This window comes from Periplaneta americana, chromosome 5 (assembly GCF_040183065.1).
Source record: "Periplaneta americana isolate PAMFEO1 chromosome 5, P.americana_PAMFEO1_priV1, whole genome shotgun sequence".
Classification (NCBI taxonomy): domain Eukaryota; kingdom Metazoa; phylum Arthropoda; class Insecta; order Blattodea; family Blattidae; genus Periplaneta; species Periplaneta americana.
In genome coordinates, this window is record NC_091121.1 from 191,215,182 (window position 1) to 191,242,976 (window position 27,795).

At 33.8% G+C, this 27,795-nt stretch overlaps 2 protein-coding genes and 2 non-coding genes across 4 annotated transcripts; 3 read left to right on the plus strand and 1 right to left on the minus strand.

Moving 5' to 3' along the window:
- The first annotated feature begins 182 nt into the window (after nucleotides 1-182).
- TRNAP-UGG (transfer RNA proline (anticodon UGG)) lies at nucleotides 183-254 on the plus strand. The gene has a single exon. It is a non-coding gene; the product is annotated as a tRNA-Pro (tRNA).
- Nucleotides 255-2,441: 2,187 nt separating this feature from the next.
- On the plus strand, nucleotides 2,442-2,513 carry TRNAM-CAU (transfer RNA methionine (anticodon CAU)). The gene has a single exon. It is a non-coding gene; the product is annotated as a tRNA-Met (tRNA).
- A 3,697-nt stretch (nucleotides 2,514-6,210) lies between these two features.
- On the minus strand, nucleotides 6,211-11,432 carry LOC138700456 (spidroin-1-like). Its single transcript, XM_069827068.1, has 2 exons — nucleotides 11,369-11,432; nucleotides 6,211-7,793 (listed from the first exon to the last, which is right to left on the minus strand). Exons 1-2 carry the CDS (start codon nucleotides 11,418-11,420, stop codon nucleotides 6,211-6,213), a joined length of 1,635 nt encoding a protein of 544 aa, XP_069683169.1. The 5' UTR covers nucleotides 11,421-11,432.
- Nucleotides 11,433-14,095: 2,663 nt separating this feature from the next.
- Nucleotides 14,096-26,306, plus strand: LOC138700362 (uncharacterized). Its single transcript, XM_069826945.1, has 3 exons — nucleotides 14,096-14,170; nucleotides 20,788-20,919; nucleotides 23,426-26,306. Exons 1-3 carry the CDS (start codon nucleotides 14,116-14,118, stop codon nucleotides 23,794-23,796), a joined length of 558 nt encoding a protein of 185 aa, XP_069683046.1. The 5' UTR covers nucleotides 14,096-14,115; the 3' UTR covers nucleotides 23,797-26,306.
- Nucleotides 26,307-27,795: the final 1,489 nt, after the last annotated feature.

A 27,795-nucleotide genomic window follows, 5' to 3' on the forward strand; every position in this document is an offset into this window, starting at 1 on the left:
AATATTAATCCACGTATAAGGCAGCAGTATGTATTAACTTAATGGAGTTATTCTATAAAGTTAACCGCTTGTATTCGGTCAATTGCTTAGTTCACCAATGAGCTTCATCTTACGGAACAAGTTTCGTAGGTACCAACCCATCTGTTCAATAGCTTCTTGTGGTAGTAACGCTGCTCCTTATCGGCTCAGTGGTCTAGGGGTATGATTCCTGCTTTGGGTGCAGGAGGTCCCGGGTTCAAATCCCGGCTGAGCCCTTTCTTTTTTTTTTTAATTATATGTTGTGTAATGCCATTTACTCGTACACTTTATGGTTAATATTGAATTGCAATGTTTCACCTTTGTATATTATTTTAATTTATATCCTATTGAGAAAATGACTGTAAGGCGTACTTTCATATTATATTTATTATTAGTATGAAATTAATAACCAAACTTCCTTTCAATAGTTCCTGTGCTAAGGTTTTGCATTAATGAACAACTTCCTGTAAACAGCGTAATTGTGATGGAGTTGCTGAATTTCGCAACTATGTGCTGATGGGTTTATCCAAACATTTAGAAATTACTAGACAAAGACGAAATCGCACTAAGCGAGCTATTTGGGTTCGAATGAGACCGCGTGATCAGTTAAAATTTTAACATAACAGAAAAAATATAATTGTAAATTATCAGTACATTTCTATTATCATTGATTGTATAATATTATTATACTCTAATAACATTGAATTATTCAAAATATAGAGATTTCCTGTGTAGGCTAAGTATGGATGGAGTCCTCCAAGCCCGGGTTAGATTCAGATTATAAACAATCACAGATATTAACTGTCATAAATTTATATATATATATATATATATATATATATATATATATATATATATATATACGACCTAGTCCTTTACACTCGACAAAATATAGACAATTACTCATTAATAGCCAATATACATGATCATGAAATTAGAAATAGTGAACAAATTAATATTCCATGCTGTAGATTACATAAAACTAGTACAAATTTATCTGTCATGTGGATGAAATTATATAATAAGCTTCCCAGTCAATATTATAAGTTACCAATCAATAGTTTCAAAACTAGATTTTATAATTGGCTTTTAATTAATCCTTTCTATTTACTCTGTAGATGAGTTTCTTAACATAAATTCACACGAAACTGTTTTTTAATAAATAAAGTTATTTAGATTAGTTACAATTATTACATAAGAGTGGTGTTTTCATTAATTTTAGAGTTTCAAAATGTTTTGTGCTTTCATCCTAATTACTGTTTTCAATTATATGTGTATTTTCAAATGTATGTTTTTTTTTTGTGACGAAGCCTATCACTGTATGTTTAATGGCTCAATAAATTGAATTGAATTGAATTATAAAGTGAAAAGATGTATCTGCCTTCAAACCAAATGTTGTATGGGTCGTCGTGTGTTTGCACTATGGCGTATGCTTTAGCATACGGTGACCTTGGTGACCAACGATTCCCGTTACATTATTAGTGACTATTGTCGGTTGAAAGCTGTGTTAGAAAGCGTGTGTAAGGAAGAATAATGCTGTAATTGATCATGGAGAGAAAATGAAATTACCGGGTTTGAACTCCCCCTGAACTTTTTGAAAAACATAATTAGATTTGAATATTTTTTTTATCAATAATCGTTTCCCCTTCTTTAATTGTTCACTGTCAGAGTAACAAAATCTACATCGACATAATGTATAGGACTCCTACCCCTCCTTCAATAAAATTCCCGTGCTTGGTGCTGCGGTATATTGGAATTATAACAATGCTATCTTCATTATACCGCCTAGTACCGACCTTGTAATAAAATGAAGTCGACACAATATGAAATTTAACTTGTGAAACATAATGAAAAGCTTGTTTGACAGTCCCGCAGTGTATATGTTAATTATTCTGCATTGTCGATTTTAAACTCATTTTAAGAGAGGTATTCACTCGTTTGTTAATCTGAGTTCTGACTTTATTGTGAAAAGTCCTTTTAAAGTTTTGTGCCTTTGACAGTTTATATTTTTAATATAAACTTCACACTATCGTTCAGGGTTCTTTGATATGTCTGAGGGTTCGCAAACAATAATTTTTTAGGAAAATTTCGCAGCCGCGGCATGACAATGAACGTTCTTCCAGGATCTAGTTTCACATCCCTCTGTGAAAACTCAACTGATAATAATAATAATAATAATAATAATAATAATAATAATAATAATAATAATAATAATAATAATAATAATAATAATAATAATAATAACTGATGATAATAATAATAATCATATGCAAAATGTTGTTATGTTTAATGTGAACATTTAGTTCGTATCTACTGTACATATTTTCCCTTCAGAGTACATGTAACTCGATTGCACCACTGCTCTGGATTGCACAATACATTGCCGAAGAGGAAATGCTATACTGGAAGCTGAACTGTCCGTAAGCAGAGTGGCGCAGTGGAAGCGTGCTGGGCCCATAACCCAGAGGTCCGTGGATCGAAACCACGCTCTGCTAATTAATTTATTGCAATGATTTTAAGTGAGATTTCAGCTGATTTCAGAGATATGAGTATGTTAACTGAAAAATAAAAACGTTTCCTATACGGTTATCCCGATTACAAAGGATTTCTTTAAAATTCATGTAGTCCTGTTCATTCTTCTCTATCCATTTATAAATTCTCGAATTAGCACCTCCTTCTTTTGGTTCTCTTCCTCAACCATTCGGAACACCACTTGAACAACTGCATCGCTGTCAAACAGGAAGGTTTCTTAAGACCTCAAAGTGTTGGAGAGCAAGACTGCTTATGACTTCAGTGTTAGATACAGCATATTAGACAACAATAACGATAACAACTGTAGGCCTACGTAGGAAGGTATTATACTTAGGGGTTTATTTTTAATTTTAACGTTTGCATATTTTTAATGATATTTAATGATATGTTTAATAATGATTTTTACTTTCTTTTGGTTTCTTATTATATTATTCTTGATTAAATTTATGTTCCTTCTTCTAGCTATGGAAAGGTCTGTTGGCAATGTTAGAAGAAGTATAAGATGGGGATTAAATGATACCTTGGAAGATCTGGATTTCGCTGATGATATTTGTTTGCTCTCCCATAGTTTTGGTGATATGCGGAATAAAGTTAATACTTTATAAGAAGTAATAAAAGGGGCTCATATGAAAATAAACGTAAAGAAAACTAAAGAAATGAGATTAAATAGTAAAAAGACAGATAAAATTATAATAAATAATAATAACATTGATACTGTTCAAGAATTTAAATATTTGGGTAGTATAATTGAGAAGGATGGTGGAGCCTTTGAGGATGTAAAGAACCGAATAAAAAATGCAAATAGTGCATTTGTCCAGTTGTACCCAATATGGAAATCTTATATTATATCTAGATCTACAAAAATTAAAATCTTTAACAGCAATGTGAAATGAGTCTTATTATATGGTTGTGAGACATGGAAAACAAGTAAAATTATACAAAATAAACTGCAAACATTTGTTAATAGATGTTTACGAAGAATTAAAAAAATTAGATTGCCAGATATAATCACAAACTCAGAACTATGGAAGATAACAAATCAGAAAGAAATCACAATAGAAATCAAAAGACGAAAGTGGCATTGGATAGGGCACACAATCAGGAAAGGAGATGGAGCAGTAGAAAGAATGGCTTTGGAATGGAACCCCCAGGGTAGGCTAGTAGAACAAGAGGAAGGCAAAAAAATACATGGAAGAGAACAGTTTTGGAGGAAATTGCTAGGGAGGGGAAAACATGGAGCGAAGTGAAGAAGTTGGCTATAAATAGGCACTTTGCGAATGCCCTATGCCCCTCATGAGGAGATACAGGAGTTTGATTGATTGATTGATCTTCTAGCTAGTCAGTGTCCCTAGGTGTAAATTGGAGAATATAATATAATATAATATATCTAAGTACAAGTCCTAATCATACATAACAGATTGATCACCTAATGCACTTTCAAGAAAACAACTTTTACCAATTTCTGTATGCTGCCATCTAGCGACTGCAAAAGATGTCACGTTATAATCCTGAGCTGCCATAGAGTAATAGCATACAGCTATTCTTCCATCTAGCGGTTGTTATCGAAAGTTCACTGTTATTCAGTGGCGAAGCGTAGCGGCCATTCTCTTTGACATGCCGTTTGGGAATGACCAATCTGTTATAATATGTGATCAGGGGTGCAAGGCATGTTGCTTCTTGGTATTGTTAAGTATACTTAATGAGAAACTAAATTAAACACAAATAAAAAAGGAACAGTTTTTATTTTGAAATGGAGGAGAAATAAATAAATACAGTAATAATAATAATAATAATAATAATAATAATAATAATAATAATAATAATAATAATAATAAATGTTGGCATCAGTTTTATTATATTTTTTATTTTAGATAGGTAGATATAATTTGGTTGTATTTTATACTTTCTATTTATAAAAAACAATGAGTTACCAATCAAACAAAAATACAAAAACAAATAAAAAATATAAACCAATAAACATAACATTTCAATAATAACAAAAGTAAGAGTGATAATAATATACTTAGTAAATGATGTACAATAATTAGGCCGGCAGGATATGTTTATAGATTACATTTCCTCCACGTCCTCTTTCAGTATTCCATACTTAGTAACATCTGGCATTGCTACCTTTTCCTTCCATGCTTCGCACTTTGTTTAAAATAATTGTCTGTGTTATAACTATTTAGACATAATTTCAGTTCTAATTTCACCTACCACGCCGAGGGATATCAATATTCTTAAAAACTCGTTCGTACGGCTTCATTCTAACTTTCATTGTTTTTATCTAACATCACAAAAATGTACTAAAGTTGAAGTTTTAAGTTTGAGTGTCTCTTTTCATGTGACATTAATAATATGATAATATATAACAACATAAAATAAAAAATAAGCGTGATCATAATATGATTAATGATAACATTGGTATCGGTAACAATAATATTTGTAATTCCATCACTTGCAGAAAAGTAGATGATAACACATATCTTTATTCTCTCTTTGTTTGAATATTATATAAAATGAATTAAGTACAATAAGATAAAATATTTACATTGTATGCTAACACACGTATGAAATAAAATTAATTGTATTATAAAATTAATACCTTCATAATTAATAACTATATAAATAATATTAGATAAAAAGCAACTGAAGTGCTACATATACAGCACTCATATATTCAAACTGTTGATGTTACTATAAATAATTTGCAACATTGATCTTACTGTCTACACTATAGTGTAAACAATTATCATTATAATTAAATTATACTCATAAAATAAGTAGAATTATGTTTAACAGATACCGGTACCTACCTCTAAATTACTTATTTGTTTTTGATACTAATACCATGGATAAATATATAATAGGATGCGAAACTGCGGTCAGCACCATCTGGCGGCGGGGGGCTGAAATAAGATGATCAGCGCCCAACGTCGTAGGTGGTGAACATTATAACTACGTGTTGGGTACAGTAACCAGAGTTCTCTATTTATCCATTCGAGATATTGCTCGAGGAGACAAGATGGCAGACAGAAACTTGCTAATAAGTGAACATAAAGTGATACGTGTGTGTATAAGCAGTGTATGTTAAACAGTGATGTTTATGGACGTTGTAAAAATAGTGTTGTTGAATGTATTGTAAAGTAATAGTAATATAATAAATTAACTATCTAAGTAGTTCTTGCGGACTTTTCCATTGCGCTGTACAATAAATACCCAAAGAATACAATCCCAATTATCTAACCTTTTGGTTTATTTTTTGTCTCTGTCTGGTTATATTTTAATTGGGTAGTGTAAAATAGATCGTCTTTTTTATCTTCCTGTTGGCTCCGGTAAGAATTTTCACTAGAAGATGCTGTGAAGAATAAAAATGTAAATGTTTTATTTTAAATTGGGTTAGTTTTGAATATCGATGAGGGTGGGAGGGAATACTTTCTGCACAGTTTAACATTTTCGTCACCAGGTGCGCTGCTAAATGCATGGAGTAATTACTCTTTTCGCTACTTGGTGCGCTGCTAGATGTAATAACGCCCCTCCCCCCAACAGGTGGCAGCAAAATCAATTTCTACAACAGCGCCTCTAGAATGTGTTACGGGAAACTCAGTAAGTTTCGCATCCTATTATATATTCATCCATGCTAATACTTCCTACAATATATTATCCTGAGAAAGATACCGCAGATGACTGAGCTGAGGATCCCGCTCCTGTGGTACCAATGCCTCCATAACCTCCAAAGGATGCTGAACTTGATTGAGATGAAGATCCTGATCCCCCAAAGCCTAAATACTGAGATCCTGCACTTGCCTGAGCTGACGATTCTGAACTTGCTACTGATCCACCACCGCAACAGCCTCCATAGCCTCCAGTTTGAGATCCTCCACTCGACTGAGCTAAAGATCCTGAACCCGCTATTGATCCTGATCCACCAAAACCACCAGGTGCAACATTTGACTGGACTGAAGATCCTGAACTTGTACTACCAACATTTCCATATCCAATTCCATAAGTTGGTCGAACTGGTAATACTGAATCAGAAGTACCATAACTTCCATATCCCAAGCTCTGAGCGCCTGAACTTGACTGGCTTAAAGAATTTTGTCCATAGACAACGCCATAAGTTGGTTGAACTACAGGAACTAAAGTAATTACTGTTCCTTGAGATCCTAAACTTGATTGAGTTGAACTTCCTGAACCACCATATCCAGCTCCCTGTGATCCTAAATTAGATTGTACTAAGGGTACTATTGCACCAGCTCCTCCATATCCAACACCTGAAGATCCAAAATTTGACTGAGCCAAGGATCCTGCACTTGCCACAGATCCTGAACTGCCATAACCTCCATACCCAATACTTGATATTCCTGGCTTCACTACCGTTCCTGTTCCACCGAAACTTCCATATCCAACTCCTTGAGATCCTGAATTTGACTGGGCTAAAGATCCTGAACCTGCAACAATTCCTGAACTGCCATATCCCCCATATCCAACTCCTTGAAATCCGGAATTTGACTGAGATAAAGATCCTGAACCTGATACAGATCCTGAAGCTCCTAATCCTCCATATCCAACTCCTTGAGATCCTGAATTTGACTGGGACAAAGATCCTGAACCTGCTACAGACCCTGAAGTTCCAAATCCCCCATATCCAGCTCCTTGATATCCTACACTTGATTGAACTAGTGATCCTGTACTTGCTACTGATCCTGAATTAAGTCCACCATATTGGGAAGCTGAACTAGATTGTGCCAAAGATCCTGAACCCGCTGCTGATCCTCCACCACAACAACCCCCATAGCCGGTTCCTTGAGCTCCTGAACTGGACTGAGCCGAAGATCCTGCAGTTGAACCTGTTCCTGAACCAGCTAAACCTCCATATGTAATTTGATAAGATCCTGAACTTGATTGAGAATATGAGCTACTCACTGATCCTGAACTAAATTGCCTTCTATCGATACTGACAGGTGAAATAGATCTTGTTCCTTTAAAATCAGTCCTCCGCCTTGTTTTTATAGGCGGACGATTTGCACTTTTAGATCTGTCATTCTGGCCATGAGTTGAATCCAAGAGAGTAGCTGCATTCTCCCTATTCTTGAGTGACGATCCGTTGAAGGTGTTTTCTTCGTTTAGAGATGGAACCGCTTGAGTTCCACCAGTGGTTAATACAAGTGTATCAGAAGGTGTGTGTGATTTTATTTCTTGATGAGTAATACGTAGTCCATTAGCAGGTTCTGCACTCCGTCCTGTGGCAAGACATTTGCATATATTATTTGTATGTGATATAAATTCACAAGTTGCTCCTAAAACTCAAAACCCAAAATCAGGATAAGGATGAGAAAATCCTATTCTAAAACCATTTCAGGATTGATAAAAAGAAAGTATGAAAGGGGGATGTCTCACACCAATAATTTCAAACTCTCTTAGAGGCTTCAAATATTATTTTTTTGCAATAAATCATACAATAAATTAATCCTAGATAAATATAGATCCTTCTAGACCTATAAACAAAAAAAAAACACTATTTTTGACCATTTTACACTTCCTGGCCGATTTCACCAAACATATTTAACTTTAATTGTTAATTAAGGTCTTTTTAATTGACATTAATTGGCAATGCATTTCACCAACACAAATTGGCCTTTAAGCTCTCATTAAACTTCATTAAATTTAAGTTAATTGGTCAATATTTGTTCATTTAAATAATTTAACCCTGCATTAATGGCAATAATTTTCATAATGGCAAAGACAAAAATGGATTTGATATTTGAAAATGATGATTTCTTATCGAGATGGGCGATGATAATTTCCAAAAAGAATATTATTTTAATACAATATACGAAAAAGATCTGCAAATCTGGTTTAGGCTAAGCAAAACATAAGCATTTTATATTTTGAATAATACAGAAGGTGATTTAGAATTTCCAACTGACAGTTAAGTACTAAATTTAAATTATACATTTAATGAAGAAACGTTTAATCAATCTTCGGTTGCCTAAAATACGGCAAATAAAGTGATATGAATAAACCCTAATATTACATTTGAAGGCATTGGAATAATGCAAATTCATGAAATCTTTCTATTTTGCTTGTTGTATAATATTTCCTTGCATTTACTTTCATATTATCCCGTTTTGTCTTCAATATTGCAGAAGACATTGGAATGAGGTTTTCTTGCATTGAAATCTCTTTCTACTTTTTTTTACATTATTTTTAGCTAACATTAGGGTCTCGCATTTTTTTTTTGGTTATAGATTTGTTAATAGTATACATAGATTTTCATTATTATATGTTAAACATTTTTTTTTTTTTTTACAGATCTGAAAATTTATTTTCTCAAATTGTAGTTACTGGAAATTCACTTAATGACCGATGAATATTATAATGAAATGAGTCTAAACAGAACAACTTGGTTAAACATATTTCAGGGAAGTCCAAACACCTCGCGTACTTGCTCTTCATAATTCCATGTTATTGGTGCAGCTGCTATATTTTTGCAATCTCAATCTTCTCAGTCAGACGCTCTCTGCGCAAGTCACAAAATTCACTTTTATTATCTTTTATTGGTTATTGTGCTATCAGTCTAGTTGTTGTCACTATAGTATCTTCTTTTGAGGGTTCGATACTTGCGCAACATATAATTATAATGCTTCAAGTTCTTTCACCACATAATTGCCATGGGCAATCAGAACTTCAATTTGCTTTCTACTTATTTCTAACCTTTCTTCTTTTCTTTTAAAGTCTACCCGTTCGTCTTTTTTTTTTTTTTCGATTATTTTAATAATGCTTTGAGGTTATCTCTGTTTATAATGACTTTTATTGTCGTAATGTAACAAATGAATTACTATATAGGTCACTGCTTATATTAAAAGGGCACATGGCCTTCTAAATTACGATTTTAATATGATTCCGAAGGCTGTGATGACTTAATTGGTAATTAATTAACTAAATGTGTATTATTTCGGTGAAATGCAAACGAATTAAATATGATTTAATTTCCGTACTTAAGTCAAACTACAACTAGTTAATTGTGGATTAGTAACATGTTGGTGAAATGGCACTAAATCCAAATTAGTTTTAGTAGTGATAGTCTTCTGTTTAGGTCCGGTAAACGCTGCGACCATGGAAATCCTATTGCTCCCCTATTTCTAATTTGTCTCTACCTTTGTAAGTCAGAAACATATTTTTGTTAGCTAATTTTGTCTTGTACTCTAACTAATAATAGGCCTATATAGTTTGTTACACCTGTTACATGTGTAAACTTACTTTTGCTCCCTCATACTTTCGTTAAATTAGAATTTTTGTTTGTACCTATGTTTAGTCAACAGTTCGAAGACTGATTGGAACTCATTTAGTGACACAAATGAGGCATCACTCATGAGACAACTAAGCAAGAAGATAATGGGGTAGGGTGGCCAGTAGAGAGCTGTAGAATATGGCTTACAACCGGTTTTCATTCCACTGGTCAGAGAGCATCCGTCAAAGTAGAGCATCCAACCGAATGTTCGAATTTCAACCGGTTGCCCCTGATGTTTTTCAGGCTAGACAGAACAATGACATTTTCTGAGTACACAAACGGAGTAACAGTTGAAGGGAATTTACCATGTGTAATTTAAAAAAATGTATTGGCTTAATATAGGGCTACTTGATTGCATACTTTAAATACTCATCTTTATAACATATAGATGAACAAATGGTCGCCGGTAACAACAAAGGAAATAAGTGTAATGCATAATATGAAATCTGATGTGTAAAGAAATGCAAGAATAGAATAAATTACAATTACTTACTAAATAGAAGAGAAAATAAGTACATACATTATATTGTAACGTTTACACTTTAAAATAAAAATGCATATCTCTAAAACAGTAGTTGTCAATGCCTTTTAATTACTCTAAGCAGATGCATTATTTCATTAATAAATCATTTTTAAGAAAATATGTTTTGCTCTTGACGATACCAACTGTAATACCTGAATGAATGACTGAATAATGAATGAATGAATCAATGAATCAATCGATCAATCAATCAATCAATCAATCAATCAATCAATCAATCAATCAATCAATCAATCAATCAATCAATCAATCAATCAATCAATCAATCAATCAATCAATCAATCAATCAATCAATCAATCAATCAATCAATCAATCAATCAATCAATCAATCAATCCATGGATGAATGAATCAATGAATCGATAGGTGGATGGATGGATCGTTGAATGATTGATTGATTGTAGTGAGAGAAGGAGAATTATAAATTAAACAGTAGGCCTACACGATGATAATCGCGTCCTTGCAAGGGCTCTTGTAACTCCTCATGGCTCAATGTGGTCTGCCTTTGCTGTCCACCCACAGAGAGTAAGAAACAACTCGAATATTCGATAAACCGAACCTGAGACACTCCGCGAGACGGAAGAGCTTAGCATGCTGACTACAGCGCAGGCGTTCAATAGCAATATATAATTTCTATTTTATGTAACCGGTTGTGCACGATTCTAGTGGCCAGTTCCTTTCCCCCCTCCAGTGAATACATCGCTACTTAAGATGTATGCAGCAAGACATATATCGTCAAATGAGATGTACTGCCGTTGTATCAGCTAGAATATCAGTCGGAAGTGTTATTATTATTATTATTATTATTATTATTATTATTATTATTATTATTATTATTATTATTATTATTTTCAAAGTGAGGTAAGAGTTTAGTTTAAAATGTTTACGATATTAAACTCATTTATTCGTCATTAGGCAAAAAAGTCCTTATCTTTAATATTACTCCAGTCATTATGTCCTGATGTATATAAGAAATTACCTTACCTACAACTACACAGAGGAACACAAGCGTCGCTGCAAGATACGGCAGCCTCATGCTGCTGTTTGTTTTCTGTTATTTGGTCCCTTTTACTCTTAGATCTTGTCTATATACATCACAACGACATCTAATGGAGTGGAAATCCAAATGACTGAGGAACATTATAGATAAAACTCTCGTTAGAGTCTTATTTCATAGCCTAATGGCCATGGACAAAATGCGAACGAATCTACATTCTCTGTTTCGAAGAAAAGAGCAGATTATTACGAAATGAAATTGTTTTCTTTATTAACTTACTTCTAAGTGCGACAAACGTAACATTGCCAAATCAGTTCATCAAACTGAAGGTGGAAGATCTCAATGGTATTGAGCATTATACTACTACTACTATTATTATTATTATTATTATTATTATTATTATTATTATTATTATTATTATTATTATTATTATTATTTTTAGCTGGAAACCGCTGATATTGTAAATTATGAGAATAATTTATGCTTAATTTACATCATCATTTTCCCCGATCGCCCCAATAATAATGCGCCTATATAAAACTAGAGAATTGTTTCAAAGTTTGTTAATTTTTTATATCTTTGGTTCTGACTTATTCCGTGGTTATGAAGTTCGATTACATGATCATACCAGTAAAATCTTAGGTCAGATATATTTGAACGTCAGTTACAATCTGGACTTTTTCTTGAATCGCTTCTAAACTCTCATAAATAAATAAGTAAATAAATAAATAAATAAATAAGTAAGTAAGTAAGTAAGCAAGCAAGCAAGCAAGCAAGCAAGCAAGCAAGCAAGCAAGCAAGCAAGCAAGCAAATAAATAAATAAATAAATAAATAAATAAATAAATAAATAAATAAATAAATAAATAAATAAATAAATAAATAAATAAATAAATAAATAAACAAATAAGTAAATAAATAAGTGAATAAATAAATACATAAATAAATAAATGAGTGAATAAATAAATAAATAAATAAATAAACAAATAAGTAAATAAATAAGTGAATAAATAAATAAATAAATAAATAAATAAATAAATAAGTAAGTAAGTAAGCAAGCAAGCAAGCAAGGAAGCAAGCAAGCAAGCAAGCAAGCAAGCAAATAAATAAATAAATGAATAAATAAATAAATAAATAAATAAATAAATAAATAAATAAATAAATAAATAAATAAATAAATAAATAAATAAATAAATAAATAAATAAATAAATAAATAAATAAATAAATAAATAAATAAATAAATAAGCGAATAAATAAATAAGTGAATAAATAAATAAATAAATACATAAATAAATAAATGAGTGAATAAATAAATACATAAATAAATAAGTAAATAAATAAATAAGTGGGTGAATGAATGAATAAATAAATAAATAAATAAATAAATAAATAAATAAATAAATAAATAAGTGAAAAAATAAATAAATAAATGGGTGAATGAATGAATGAATAAATAAATAAATGAATAAATAAATAAATAAATAAATAAATAAATAAATAAATAAATAAATAAATAAATAAATAAATAAATAAATAAATAAATAAATAAGTGAAAAAATGAATAAATAAGTAAATAAATAAGTGAAAAAAAAATAAATAAGTCAATGAAAAAATAAATAAATAAATAAATGGGTGAATGAATGAATAAATAAATAAATAAATAAATAAATGAATAAATAAATAAATAAGTGAAAAAAATGAATAAATAAATAAGTGAAAAATAAATAAATAAATAAATAAATAAATAAATAAATAAATGAGTGAATAATAAATAAATGGGTGAATAAATGAATAAATAAATAAATTAATTAATAACTTAGTTACAAATAGTTTTTAAACAACACGATGTTTCATTGTCGCCCTCACATAAGCCCTCCATCGGTCCCTATCCTGAGCATCATATCTCACCTCCCTCAAATCCATTTTATTATTACTCTCCCATCTACGTCTCGGCCTTCCAAAAAGTCTTTTTCCCTCCGGCCTCCCAACTAACACTCTATATGCATTTCTGGATTCACCCATACGTGCTAGATGCCCAGCCCATGTCAAACGTCTGGATTTAATGTTCCTAATTATGTCAGGTGAAGAATACAATGCGTGCAGTTCTGTGTTGTGTAACTTTCTCCATTCTCCTGTAACTTGAATAAATAAATATGAATAGATATAAACAAACAAACTAACTAACAATTAAATAAAATATTGGACAATAGTTTCTATAGGTCAAAGCACGGGTAATTACAACAGACTCGCATTTCTTTTATTGATATTCACCTTCTGATTACTTTACACTGCAGCAAAGCATTTACATCCATGTCATGGGTAGAATTCGAATCTAGAACCTATGCAAGAGTCAATGCTACACTTTCGTTAGTGCGTACACCACTTTATCATGCAACTACTGTGCGTTCCAACAAGATCAGTGACGTCTTTCCGGTGAGAGTTGCAGCATTCTACAGAAGAATGAAAACACGGTGAACCAATTTGCGACACCTGTAATATTTTTCCGTTCATATTTCTATGAAATGGAGCAGCTGATGTAATTAGAGTCTTAACAGCTGCAATACCGTCGAAGCCGGAGCTGTTCCAACTATGTCAAGGAGCTGCACTAGGCTGGAGTTCCCTGTGCGCGTCAACAAGCTCATCGTCATAACAAATCCCGGAAAATGTCTTAATGACACCTATAAATATAGATATATCACAACTTTCACTATCAGTCACTTTACCGGTCTTCAAGAATGAAGGGCTGTTTTCTTGCTGTTCTGTTGGTTCTCTCAACAGCCAACGTGGGAGGTATTTTTTTTTTTTCACTCTTTCTTTCGCCAGTGCTTTCTTTTTACTTTTCTCCTTAATTTATTTCTGTCTCTGCTTTCTTTTTTTGTTCGTATGCTTAGGCCTATATGTAGGGACCATACTTTGTCCCACGAGGTTACAAGATTAAGATAGTATTACTGGAGTTTTTATAGTACATTATGCAACGAGCCTATAATGGTAGTAATTAAGACGCGAGTATGTTTGTTTATGAAACGAGCGCAAGCTCGTTTCATAATTTTCATACGAGCGTTTTAATTACCATTATAGGCAAGTTTCATACGACTTTTTATGCTCGATCATATTTCTAACTTGAAATTATTTATAAGCAGGGAAAGGATTTATATGTAAATACATATTTACTTATAAAGCTAATATAATTTATATTTTGCATTATCTTTATGTTTCACAATGTGTAGGGTTGAAAAATCCTACTTTTATTTTCCATATTTTTCCATATTTTAGAGTTTAGTACATATTTTCGTTAATTTCCATATATTTTCCATATTTCATATAAAACAGTCCATATTATATTAGGTTTAACAATAAAACAAAACAAAATTCCATTAACTTTTAAAAATACATTTCAACAATAGAGATTTAAACACATGTTCAGTAATCCCTTTAACATCAGAGTTATTTGAAAATTAGCAGTCCTATCAACAATGGGAAAGTAAGTTACAAAACTGTATTAATTTAATTTAAAATTTTTAACAGACTTCAGTTGTGCAGCTCAACAGTTAAATGCCAGTCAGAGTACACATAGGTTCAGTTTTGTAAATCATACTATAAAGACGGTAAATATGCCAAAAGTACGTCATTCAGTCAATTTAAAATCAAAACTAACAAGTTACATTTCAGAATTTAAAGAAGATGGTTTATCAACTGACAATAAAATATTATTTTGTAATTTGTGTCAGTGTGCAGTATCATCTACACAAAAGTTCCTGGTGCAACAACACATTACAACTAGTAAACATCAGGCCAACAAACAACTAAATTCCAAGCAGAGACAATTGTTTTTAACACAACCAACAACATCGAATGTAAGATCTGAGTTTAACATCGACCTGTGCCGTTCTCTCATCTCTGCTGATATTCCTCTCTATAAACTAAAGAATAAGGTCTTCAGGGAATTCCTTGAAAAATATACTCAACATACAATCCCGGATGAGCCAACACTTAGGAAGACGTATGCTCCATCCATCTACGATGAGACAATACAGAAGATAAGAGATGAAATTAAAGATAGTTCAATTTGGGTTTCCATTGATGAGACTCCCGACAAAGAAGGTAGACTTGTTGGTAATGTAGTTATCGGTTTGTTAAGTGAACAATATTCTGAACGAATTCTTTTACATTGTGATGTTCTAGAAAAGTGCAATAACAAAACTATAGTTAAACTGTTCAACGAAGCTATGGGTATCCTGTGGCCAAAGGGTATTATGTACGATAATGTGTTATTCTTTATTAGCGATGCTGCCCCTTATATGGTCAAAGCTGGACAAGCATTATCTGTTGTATATCCTAAATTGACTCATTTTACTTGTGTGGCGCATGCATTTCATCGTGTGGCAGAAGTGGTCAGAGACAATTTCCCTAAAGTAGATTTGTTGATTTCATCAGTGAAAAAAGTATTTCTCAAAGCTCCCAGTAGAGTTAACGTGTTGAAAGAAATGTACCCTGAAATTCCATTGCCACCAAAGCCAATTTTAACTAGATGGGGTACATGGCTAGAAGCAGTTGAATATTATGCCGAACATATAGACTCTATTAACAATGTTCTCCTTGCATTGGACTCTGAAGATGCAGTCTCAATTGATACTGCGAAAACAGTTACCTGTGACATAAGTGTGAAGAATGACTTAGCTCACATTCAGCATACATTTTCATGCATCATAAAAACGCTCAAAAGTCTCCAAAATAGGCACCTTTCACTATCTGAAAGTTTTGAAATTATAAATAGTACTGTGGAACAACTGAATCGTGGTAGAGGTAAAGTTGCAGATGCAGTAAGAGCTAAGGTGGACACTGTACTTTCAAAAAACCCTGGATATGAAGAACTACAAAAGGTTGTTGCTGTGATGAGTGGTGAATCAACAGTGAAGATTAACTTGGACTTATCCCCAGCAGACATTGTGAAATTGAATTATGTACCAGTTACTTCTTGTGACGTCGAACGCTCTTTTAGTCAGTATAAATCTATCCTCAGAGACAATAGAAGAAGATTCACTTTTCAGCACTTGAAAGAAATGTTTGTAACCTATTGTTATGGTAACAGACAATAAAAATTGTGTTTTGTTGAAACTACATTGGAAGATAAGGTACGTCCATTATATTTTTTGTTTAGTTTGATTAAAATGTACCAATATTTAACGTACATAGTCATTTTTTTTATAATTTTAAGTCCATATTTAATTCCATATTTTGGTAAAAATCCATATTTAATTCCATATTTTGGTAAAAATAACTACATATATATTTACATATTTCATATATTTTTAGTCCATATAAATCCGTTCCCTGTTTATAAGTATTCATGTTATGGTTATGTGAGGAGGGGAACTGACCTTCTAAATTGTGAGATGTGCGCAGACGCGAAAGTATTGATTTTTTCCGAGGAATAAATGTCAATGACCTTGATATAATCAGAGAATAACATGAACATTAGTCTTGATATAACCTGGAAATTGATTTAGAATTGAAAAACGAGATGACAAATTGAATTTATTTGAATATTATTTACAATTAACGCTAATCATTATAGTAACAGAACATAACCTTCTGCGACAGTATTGGATTTCCAGCCTCCGTGACTTTTCGCTAGTTGTCTTTCGATTGCATATCCGAGAATAATCGATACTTGCGCTTTTATAATGGTACAATGGTGATTTCTCATTGGCTGAACAACTGAACTATAATGAATAGGTGTACTTTAATGAGGTGCATTAAAGGGCTACTACCAGGTGTATAATTACTACATTTCGGCATGGTCGAGCATAAAGTTTATGACGCGCGTGTAAGCTAAGTACTTGATTGATTGCTTACGCGACTCCTGTTTCGTTAAGTTGGGCAGAACAAAATATGGACCACTTTAACAATAATTACACTAATATTTACAATTTAAATTATTTACACTTTGTACACTACAATACGCTATTTTTATCAATAATAGAGAATGGACGTTCGCTGTGTGGAGTTAGTCTATTGGAAAATATATTTCGGTGCTGTGAAGTGTCTTTTTTCAGTTATTTAACGATGCTGTATCAACTACTAGTTATTTTGCGTCAATGGAATTTGTGATAGCGATGTGGCATTTGACTAGATGAAGCCGAGGTTTCCCTACGGATTACCTTACATTTGTCTTATGGTTACTTACTTACTTACTTATAGGTTTTAAGGAACCCGCAGTTTTATTGCCACCCTCACATAAGCTCGCCATCGGTCCCTATCCTGTGCAAGATGAATTCACTCTCTATCATCATACCCATCTCTCTCAAATCCATTTTAGTAGTATCCTCCCATCTACGTCTCGGCCTCCCCAAAGGTCTTTGTCCCTCCGGTCTCCCAACTAACACTCTATATGCATTTTTTGTCTTATGGTTGAAAAAAAAGTAACGGGTGCATAGCTTTTTACTATGCCAGATTTGGACACTATTAACTCAATTGAGTCACTACAGATTTCCCCTTAACTCCCCACTCCACCTTTCCTGGTTGAGACGAGTACACACGAAGGTAAGCATTGCTAATTGACGGATTGTATAAGGCAGGCATTATAGCTTTTACGAACTTTCAGCTCTCTTGGTCGCTTGAAATCCATCACTGATGCACTGTGCCCACTGCGCGTTTGTTTATAAGGCGGTGTATGCGAAAAGGAATATATGAATTGTTATTGGTGGATTAATAACTTTAAATTATTGGGGGTTTTGTGGTTAATATATTTTAATGACATTATAGAGTTTATATATATATATATATATATATATATATATATATATATATATATATATGTATATATATATGTATATGTATATGTATATATATGTATATATATATATAATTTATTTATTTTGTTTGATTATTTTATTTAATATTTAATATATTTTGTTCCATGGGCGAGGGTTTCTGAGTTCCGTTTCACCCTAGATCATATATACCCAGATTGCTCGGCTTTGACGGTAACAACTTTTGTCAGGTTTACTATGCTGCCATCTAATTGTTACATGAAGAGTCACGTCATAACTCTCATTTGAATTGCATTAGCGACTGTACTGCCGTCTCTTGTTCGTTTACGGCGGACGGGTGGCGATCCTGGCGGTTGTTCTCTTCAAAGTGCAACCCATTTTAACATAGAGATGAACAATCTATATGTGATCTGGGGTTTCATTTATCCGTTGTGCCAGGGCTGCACTATGCTGTATATCTTTACGTAGCTACGTGTGGGCATTACGAGAAATGAAATGATGAGAATGCAAGAAGAACAAGGAGAATATGAGGATAACAGAAATACAAGGGGAAGACAAAGAGAAGAAGGAAAATATGAGATCAAAGGGGATATAAGGAGAACAAAGCGAAGAAAAGGCGAAGTGAAATGAAGGGAAACACAAGAAGGAAATGAGAAAGACACGGAGGACAAAGGGTACACAAGGAGAACAAAATAAATAAAATGACAAAAGGGGGAAGATAAGGAGAACAAGGGAAAGATAAAGAGAACAAGCGAAACATAATGAGAGCAATGGAGACACAAGGAAAGTAATGGGAAGAAGAGGAGAACAAGTGAACATAATGATAACCAGAGAGAGGGTTGTATGTTTACGTGACAGTCATTTCCCATGTTACCACTCTATATCTAGTAATGAGAAAGACGTACTTCTACGTCAAAACCCAACGAGGAACATATTCAGCTCAAGCGAGAATCAAGCCCACACAAAGTGCAATTCAGTTGTTTGTTCTACCCCAAAACCGTCCATATCTACCTCAGATCCGTCATTATACAGGTTGTTTCAAAAATACGGGGCATAATTGCAGGTATGTATTTCCCACATGTAGACAATCAAAATAGTTCATTATAACATGTGTCCGGAAATGCTTTGTTTCCGAGTTATGGCCTTCACAACATTGAAATTCACCGGAACGTTTTTCTTTCCGCAGGTCGTTGCCGTCAAAGGAGACATTAAGAGGTCACTCTGACAGTTCATTCCGAGGCGAAGGTTACATTCAGTGTTGTGTAGGCGTTAGACTGTGCGACATGTATTCAAATCAAGAGCTGGCAGAGATACACTTCATGTACGGTAAGGCGGACGGCAATGCTGCGCTGGCTCGTCGTTTGTACCAGGAGAGGTACCCACAGCGACAATGTCCAGATCGGAAGACATTTGTACGTCTCCATTACCGTCTGTGCGAGTATGGAAAATTTAACTCTCCTGATTTGGGAAGGGGACGACCAAGATCTACAACTCCAGAAGTACAGGAGGAGATTCTGGAGGCTGTGAACATGACTCCTTCTATCAGCACACGAAGGGTAGCGTTGCAAGTCAGTGTTCCTCATACGACTGTCTGGAGACTGTTGAAAAAGTATCAATTGTATCCTTATCATTTGCAACGTGTACAGGCCCTGTCACCAGCAGATTACCCTGCACGAGTTAGGTTCTGTCAGTGGTTCTTGCAGCAGTGTGGTGTAAATCCGAACTTTCCTGCCTTAGTATTATTTACAGATGAAGCACAGTTCATACGAGATGGCATAACAAATTTCCACAATCAGCATGTATGGGCGTATGAAAACCCACGTGCAACTGTTCCATCTCATCACCAGGTGCGGTTCTCCCTGAACATGTGGGCCGGTATCATTGGTGATCGATTATGTGGACCCCATGTACTTGTAAACAGACTTACGGGGCAGGCGTACACAAACTTCCTGGAAAACACCATACCTCATGTTTTAGAAGACACTCCACTGATCAATCGTCAACACATTCACTTCTTGCATGATGGCGCTCCTGCACATTTCAGTCGTACGGCTCGCCGGTACTTGGATCGAAGGTTTCCTGATCGATGGATAGGTAGAGGTGGCCCAATTTCTTGGCCACCACGCTCACCTGATCTGAAGCCTCTCGATTTCTACTTGTGGGGCCATTTAAAATCATTGGTTTATTCGTCTCCGGTGCCTGATTTGGAATCCCTTCGGAATCGAATTGTGGCATGTTCTGAGGACATACGCAATACTCCTGGAGTTTGGGATCGTGTTCGCAGGTCAATGAGACATCGATGTGAGGTCTGTATTCAAGCAGGAGGTGGACATTTTGAACATCTTCTGTAATGACAACGACCTGCGGAAAGAAAAACGTTCCGGTGAATTTCAATGTTGTGAAGGCCATAACTCGGAAATGAAGCATTTCCGGACACATGTTGTAATGAACTATTTTGATTGTCTATATGTGGGAAATATATACCTGAAATTATGCCCCGTATTTTTTAAACACCCTGTATGAACCTGAATTTTTGACGAAGAAGGAGAGTTGAACGAACGATGTGCCATATTAAACTATGAATGTATTCATAGTTGTGTCTATTTTTTTATTTTTTATTATTATTTTTTGCAGCTGCACCGTCAAACTCGGCAACTCGCGACAAACATCGCAACCCCACAGTGCCAACTTCGGTAAACGATGTGAAGAAGATATCTACACTCTCGACACTGCCTCCCTCTGTTACAGACAAAATACCTCAAAGTCGTAAGTATCCTGTGCGAGAAGATACAGCCCTGGGCGGTCAGAATTTTTGCATATCAACGTAAGGGTAATAACTAGACTTCGAAGTTGAGGCACATTTATTCTAAAGTTAAGTACACACAGAATAATACAGTGTTTACAAAGCAGCTGGCAAGGTAGTCCCTTCCCTCATACACACATCATGTTAGTTGTATGGGGCAATAGGCCAAGCAAGGAAAAAATTAAATGTTCGCCCGAAGGACAAACGTAAATATTACGTTGGTTGGAATACATCGTATTATCGCCTCTAGGTTGTAGAAACGTAGCATTATTCTTAAGTCTATAAACAGTTATATACTTACTTACTGGCTTTTAAGGAACCCGGAGGTTCATTGCTGCTCTCACATAAGCCCGCCATTGGTCCCTATCCTGAGCAAGATTAATCCAGTTTCTATCATCATATCCCACCTCGCTCAAATCCATTTTAATAATATCTTCTCATCTACGTCTCGTCCTCCACAAAGGTCTTATTATTATTATGTAATTATAAAGCCATAAAGAACAACCGGTGATATAACTGTTTTATAAATTCTAACTTTCAGATTTTTTGAAAGCAGACTGGATGATAAAAGCTTCTCATCCGAATAATAACAGGTATTTCCCATATTTATTCTGTGTTTAATTTCCTCCCGAGTATTATTTATATTTGTTACTGTTGCTCCAAGATATTTGAATTTTTCAACCTCTTCAAAAGGATAAATTTCCAATTTTTATATTTCTATTTCGTACAATATTTTCGTCACGAGACATAATCATATACTTTGTCTTTTCGGGATTTACTTCCAAACCTATCTCTTTACTTGCTTCAATTGCCGTATTTTCCCTAATCGTTTTTGGATTTTCTCCTAACATATTCACGTCATCCGCATAGACAAGCAGCTGATGTAACCCGTTCAATTCCAAACCTCTCTGTTATCCTGGACTTTCCTAATGGCATATTCTAGAGCGAATTAAAAAAGTAAAGGTGGCAGTGCATCTCCTTGCTTTAGCCCGCAGTGAATTGGAGAAGTATCAGGCAGAAGCTGGCCTATACAAACTCTGCTGTAAGTTTGACAGAGACACATTTTAATTAATCGAACTAGTTTCTCGGGAATACCAAATTCAATAAGAATATTATATAAAACTTCTCAATTTGCATTAACTTATGTAGAGCTTTTCTTGCTGCCGAAATCCCTTTGTGGAAAGTGCAAGGTTGTGGGTCTAGTGCAAGGTTTTTGTAATTGCCTTTTATTGCGTATTTTAGCTATTTATAATGCCTTTTTGCCTGCCTATTTTAGCTATTTATGATGCCTTTTTGCCTGTCTATTTTAATGATTTATAATGCCTAAACTTCCTGTTTCTGGTAATTACGTAAATGGCAAAAAAAAAGTTGAAAAAAGATTAAAAGTCAGGAATTCCAATATGTGTGTAAAGTGAGTAATTAATACATTTATAGAAAGAATATATTTATTAAAATGATGAGGTTTAATGATATTATTTCTTCAAATTATTATTTTCATTTACATCATATTATTAAATCAAGTAAACATCCAAAGCATATTTTTTACTGCATATATTTAAATTTTTAGCGCATATTTCAGTTTTTACTGCATAGTTGCATGCATATTTTCGGTTTTTTTTTTGTGTATGAAGTTCAAATATCTTGGAGCAACAGTAACAAATATAAATGACACTCGGGAGGAAATTAAACACAGAATAAATATGGGAAATGCCTGTTATTATTCGGTTGAGAAGCTTTGTCATCTAGTCTGCTGTCAAAAAATCTGAAAGTTAGAATTTATAAAACAGTTATATTACCGGTTGTTCTGTATGTTGTGAAACTTGGACTTTCACTTTGAGAGAGGAACAGAGTTTAAGGGTGTTTGAGAATAAGGTTCTTAGGAAGATATTTGGGGCTAAGAGGGATGAAGTTACAGGTGAATGGAGAAAGTTACACAACGCAGAGCTGCACGCATTGTATATTTGACCTGACATAATTAGGAACATAAAATCCAGGCGTTTGAGATGGGCAGGGCATGTAGCATGTATGGGCGAATCCAGAAATGCATATAGAGTGTTAGTTGGGAGGCCGGAGGGAAAAAGACCTTTGGGGAGGCCAAGACGTAGGTGGGAAGATAATATTAAAATGGATTTGAGGGAGGTGGGATATGATGGTAGAGACTGGATTAATCTTGCTCAGGATAGGGACCGATGGCGGGCTTATGTGAGGGCGGCAATGAACCTCCGGGTTCCTTAAAGCCAGTAAGTAAGTAAGTAAGTAAGTAAGTAAGTAAGTAAGTAAGTAAGTAAGTAAGTATGTAAGTAAGTAAGTGTATGAAGTTCCGTGGTTTAATAAATCACATTGACAACTCGCCTGAAATAAGTCTCACAGCTATAACTAATAATGCATTATCGCTTTATCGTTTTATCGTGTATAATTAACTAGTCTAGCTTAAGATGCACGTTAAATAAAGCTTTGCAATTTATACAGGGGTCCGGCATAAGCGCCAATGGGGAGGATTTGGCTTTGGAGGGGCTGCATCCCAGGCACAGGCGTCAGCTAGCAGTTTCGGGACCGGAGGAGCGTCCGTGCCCATTGGGTTCTCAACTCCGTCCACTGGAATAGTCGCGGGCGGTGGTTTCGGTGGATCCAGTGGATTCGGTTCAGGAGGTGGATTTGGCGCAGTTAGTGGATTCGGTGCGCCATCTGGTGGATTCGCCGCTGGCGGTGGATTTGGTGGTGTAGGTTCATCTGGTGGATTCGGTGTGCCTGGTAGTTTCGGCGTACCCAGTGGTTTCGGTGGAGGGTTCAGTGAATCATCTTCTCAGAGCTCATCGGGCTCATTTGGATCTTGGGGTTAAAGATGCACGAAACGAGAGACTGCATCCCTGTTACATGTACTCGTATTTTGTAATACTGATATCATATACAGTACGTAATACCTGCATTCAATTTTATTGAATCATGTATTTTTTGTATACTATGTATGCTGAAAGAGTAATTTAACCGACGTAATTTTAGTTTTATAAATTCTTGCCAAATAAGAATATTTTTATGAACTTAATGTTCCATAACTTAGAAAGCATGTTGGAAATATTCAGATTGTCAATTAATATAGATAAACACAATATAAAATTTGTTACTCAGACAAATGACAAATCAATGTAAAATAATGACTTATATTATATGGTCATTAAGTTTTATATACATGAATTACAAATTGCAAACGTTTTCGCCCATTCAGGCATCTTCAGGCACAATTATACAATATCTCAATATCAAACTGTGTAGCCATTACATTGGTGGTAGATAAACTGTTTAAGATTAATTATGTACAGGGACATCATTTTATTTTTACTTGCATTTTTATTGTACCTGCATTTCTGAATGTACTTCACTCTCACCCCTTCACTAATGTCCTTGCTCCCGTCAGACACACAAACTTACGGCCGCTGTTGCATTCGAAGTCTTCAAGCAGTGAAGTAAACACTGCAGTGTATAGTGTGTTTCAGAAATATGATTGCGTTTTCTATAGAAGAAAGAACCTATATTAATAATATCGTACTAAAAAATTATATTCAAGAAACGATAAATTCAATTTCAGAGAATATGCTTCAAAATGTTTTTAATAATATGCGCACTGAATTGAAGCCTGCATTGTAATGAACGGCAACCATTTTCAGCAACTTGTTTAAAAATTCAGATTAGCTTATTTTGAATTGAGGTGGCTAGAAGCAAAGGAATGCTAGTGACATTTGTAATAACATGAGTTAAGTGCATCCAGTGTAAGCAAAAGTATCTAAAATTTTAGTGGCAAAGGGATATTTTAATCCCCTCACACATTAAAATTTTAATAAAAATTTCACCGATTTTACGAAAGCTTAAACATTTAAACCCCATTTTCTCAAAAGTAACTTAAGTGCACTTACAGCCCTTTACTTATGACCCCCTCAATTTAAATGCAGTTTCTATATTGTATGTTAACATCAATAATTAATATGCTAAATAAAGTAGACATTACATAACGAACATAGCCGCCTGAAAAGTTGAGTTTTTGAAACAAATGTTACTACTCTACTGTATTTTGATAAAATCCGTAAAAGTGATGATCAAACTGAAAATCGTAATATCGTATTTCCCTACAACATAAATGGATACACTACTTTTCATTCCTCCTATACCTAGTAAAATGATTTGTTTACATATTGCACTAGTAACATCAAACTCCTGTAATGGAAGGGGGCAACAGTGTTTCCGAGTATAGCCAGGTTAATGTTAAAAATGTTGGTAAAAATAAAGTGATGTCCCTGTACAAAACGTCTCCATTATTAAAATGTAATATTACAGGCCATAAAATTAAAATAATGTTAAAAACCACGTAGTGTTGTAATTAAACTTCATAATATTCTGTGGAACTCTTGTTCAGTAGAGTCCAATGAGTGATGAATCATGTCTGAAATATATAAATAAATACGAAATAGAATTTTTATTTTTATTTTATTTTATTTATATTATTTTATTTTAATTTTATGACCTGCAATATTACATTTTAATAATGGAGATGTTTTGTACATCATTAATCTTAAACAGTTTATCTACCACCAATGTAATGGCTGCACAGTTTGATATTGAGATATTGTATAATTGTGCCTGAAGATGCCTGAATGGGCGAAAACGTTTGCAATTTGTAATTCATGTATATAAAACTTAATGACCATATAATATGTCATTATTTTACATTGATTTGTCATTTGACTGAGTAAAAAATATTATATTGTATAAATTAAGCTTTCAGGAATAACACTCTGTAAAGTTAATTTGAATAATTTCGAGGGAAAAATTGTTCCGGGGCCGTGTATCGAACCCGGGACCTTTGGTTAAACGCACCAACGCTCTGCCACTGAGCTACCCGGGAACTCTACCCGACACCCATCCAATTTTTCCCTCTATATCCACAGACCTCAAAGTGGGCTGACAACCTTCAAGCAACCAACATTTGAGTGCACACTAACTCTGTGTGACTTTAAATTGTGGTTTTCTGTTACGTACAGTGACGTGTATTATGCAAATTAAGCTTTCAGGAATAACTCCTCCCTGTAAAGTTAATTTGAATAATTTCGAGGGAAAAATTGTTCCGGAGCCGGGTATCGAACCCGGGACCTTTGGTTAAACGTACCAACGCTCTCCCACTGAGCTACCCGGGAACTCTACCCGACACCGATCCAATATTATCAAATATTATATTATATTGTGTTTATTAATGTTCCATGGTCAAGAATTTGTTTCGTTATACAGTGTATTGAATGAAGTGAAGATAACATTGAAATGCTTAATGTTTTATGAGATTTATAGTATAACATTTTACATTAATCATCTTGTCTGTGAATTCTTCGCCTTTATTCCGTCCTTATCACTTCTCCATCCCCCATTATTTCCATGTCATAATACACTGCGATATCAAAATAGTACATTATGCAACGAGCCTATAATGGTAGTAATTAAGTCGCGAGTATGTTTATGAAACGAGCGCAAGCGAGTTTCATAATTTTCATACGAGCATCTTAATTACCATTATAGTCAAGTTTTATACGACTTTTTATGCTCGACCATATTTCTATCTTGAAATTATACAGAAGTATTCATTTTATTCTTATATGACTGAAGAGCGGAATTGACCTTGTGCATAGCTCGTAAATTTTGAGATGTGCGCAGACGCGAAAGTATTGATTTTTTTCCGAGAAACAGATGTCCACATTGACGTTGATATAATCTAGAGAGTAAACTAAATACTAATCTTGTTATAACATTGAAATTAAAATAGAAATTGAAAAACGAGATGACAAATTGAATTTATTTGAATATTATTTACAATTAACGCTAATTATTATACTAACAGAACATAACCTTCTGCGACAGTATTGATTTCCAGCCTCCGTGACGTTTCGCTAGTTGTCTTTCGATTGCAATCTGAGAATAATAGATACTTGCGCTTTTATAATGCTACAATGGTGATTTCTGATTGGTTGAACAACTGAACTTTAATGAATAGGTGTACTTTAATAAGGTCCATTAAAGAGCTGCTGCCAGATGTATAATTACTACATTTCGGCATGATCGAGCATAAAAAAGTGAAACATTTCGAAACCTTCAGTACCGTAGTTTCCCCTAGCTATGGTCCACATTTGTCACATTTTTCTTTGCATATTCAATGCTATTCATCCAGATGAAGTGAAATTTTGGCTTCGGACTCTTGTAAGTGTATATTAAATAAATATTAACATATATGTTTGAAATTATTTAATTACAAGTGTTGAAAAAATATTAACATATATGTTTGAAATTATTTAATTACAAGTGTTGAAAAAATAATAAGCATTGGTACATAGTTGTATTCTGAGTTGCCCAACTATGGTCCACTCATATATTCATGCTTGAAAACATGAATGGACTATAGCTGGATCTGTAATTATTCGTAAATCAATAAATTGAGTTTCTAATTTAAGGGTAGAAACATAATCTAGCACAGAAATATTAAAAATAAATGAAAAGTATATGGATTCTTTTTATTAGTACACATTGCATAAACACACAATAAACAAGTGAAATCTGAAAGTCATTTTCCTGCAATAATGAACAACTACACTCACCGGCAAAAATACCGGGCCACCTAAAGTTTCTCAATGTTTTTTATGAGGTGAGAATCAGAAAACCCATTACGAAATGAAGAAAACATGGCTTCCCAGAAAAAAAAAACTCTTTTTTATTATCACTCGCGCTAGTATTTTCAACGCCAAACAATGGATATAATTAAAAGCTGTAAAAACTTACAAATTGTTTCAATTTTCTTCCAAATATTCAAC

Bases quoted from the DNA above. Each gene is read 5' to 3' on its own strand.
- LOC138700456 (XM_069827068.1), bottom strand. From the start codon at position 11,420: ATGAGGCTGCCGTATCTTGCAGCGACGCTTGTGTTCCTCTGTGTAGTT. The intron at 7,794-11,368 runs GTAAGGTAATTT...GTCTTGCCACAG, and splicing joins GTTCCTCTGTGTAGTTGTAG to GACGGAGTGCAGAACCTGCT.
- LOC138700362 (XM_069826945.1), top strand. From the start codon at position 14,116: ATGAAGGGCTGTTTTCTTGCTGTTCTGTTGGTTCTCTCAACAGCCAAC. The intron at 14,171-20,787 runs GTATTTTTTTTT...TATTTTTTGCAG, and splicing joins CTCAACAGCCAACGTGGGAG to CTGCACCGTCAAACTCGGCA. The intron at 20,920-23,425 runs GTAAGTATCCTG...CAATTTATACAG, and splicing joins AGACAAAATACCTCAAAGTC to GGGTCCGGCATAAGCGCCAA.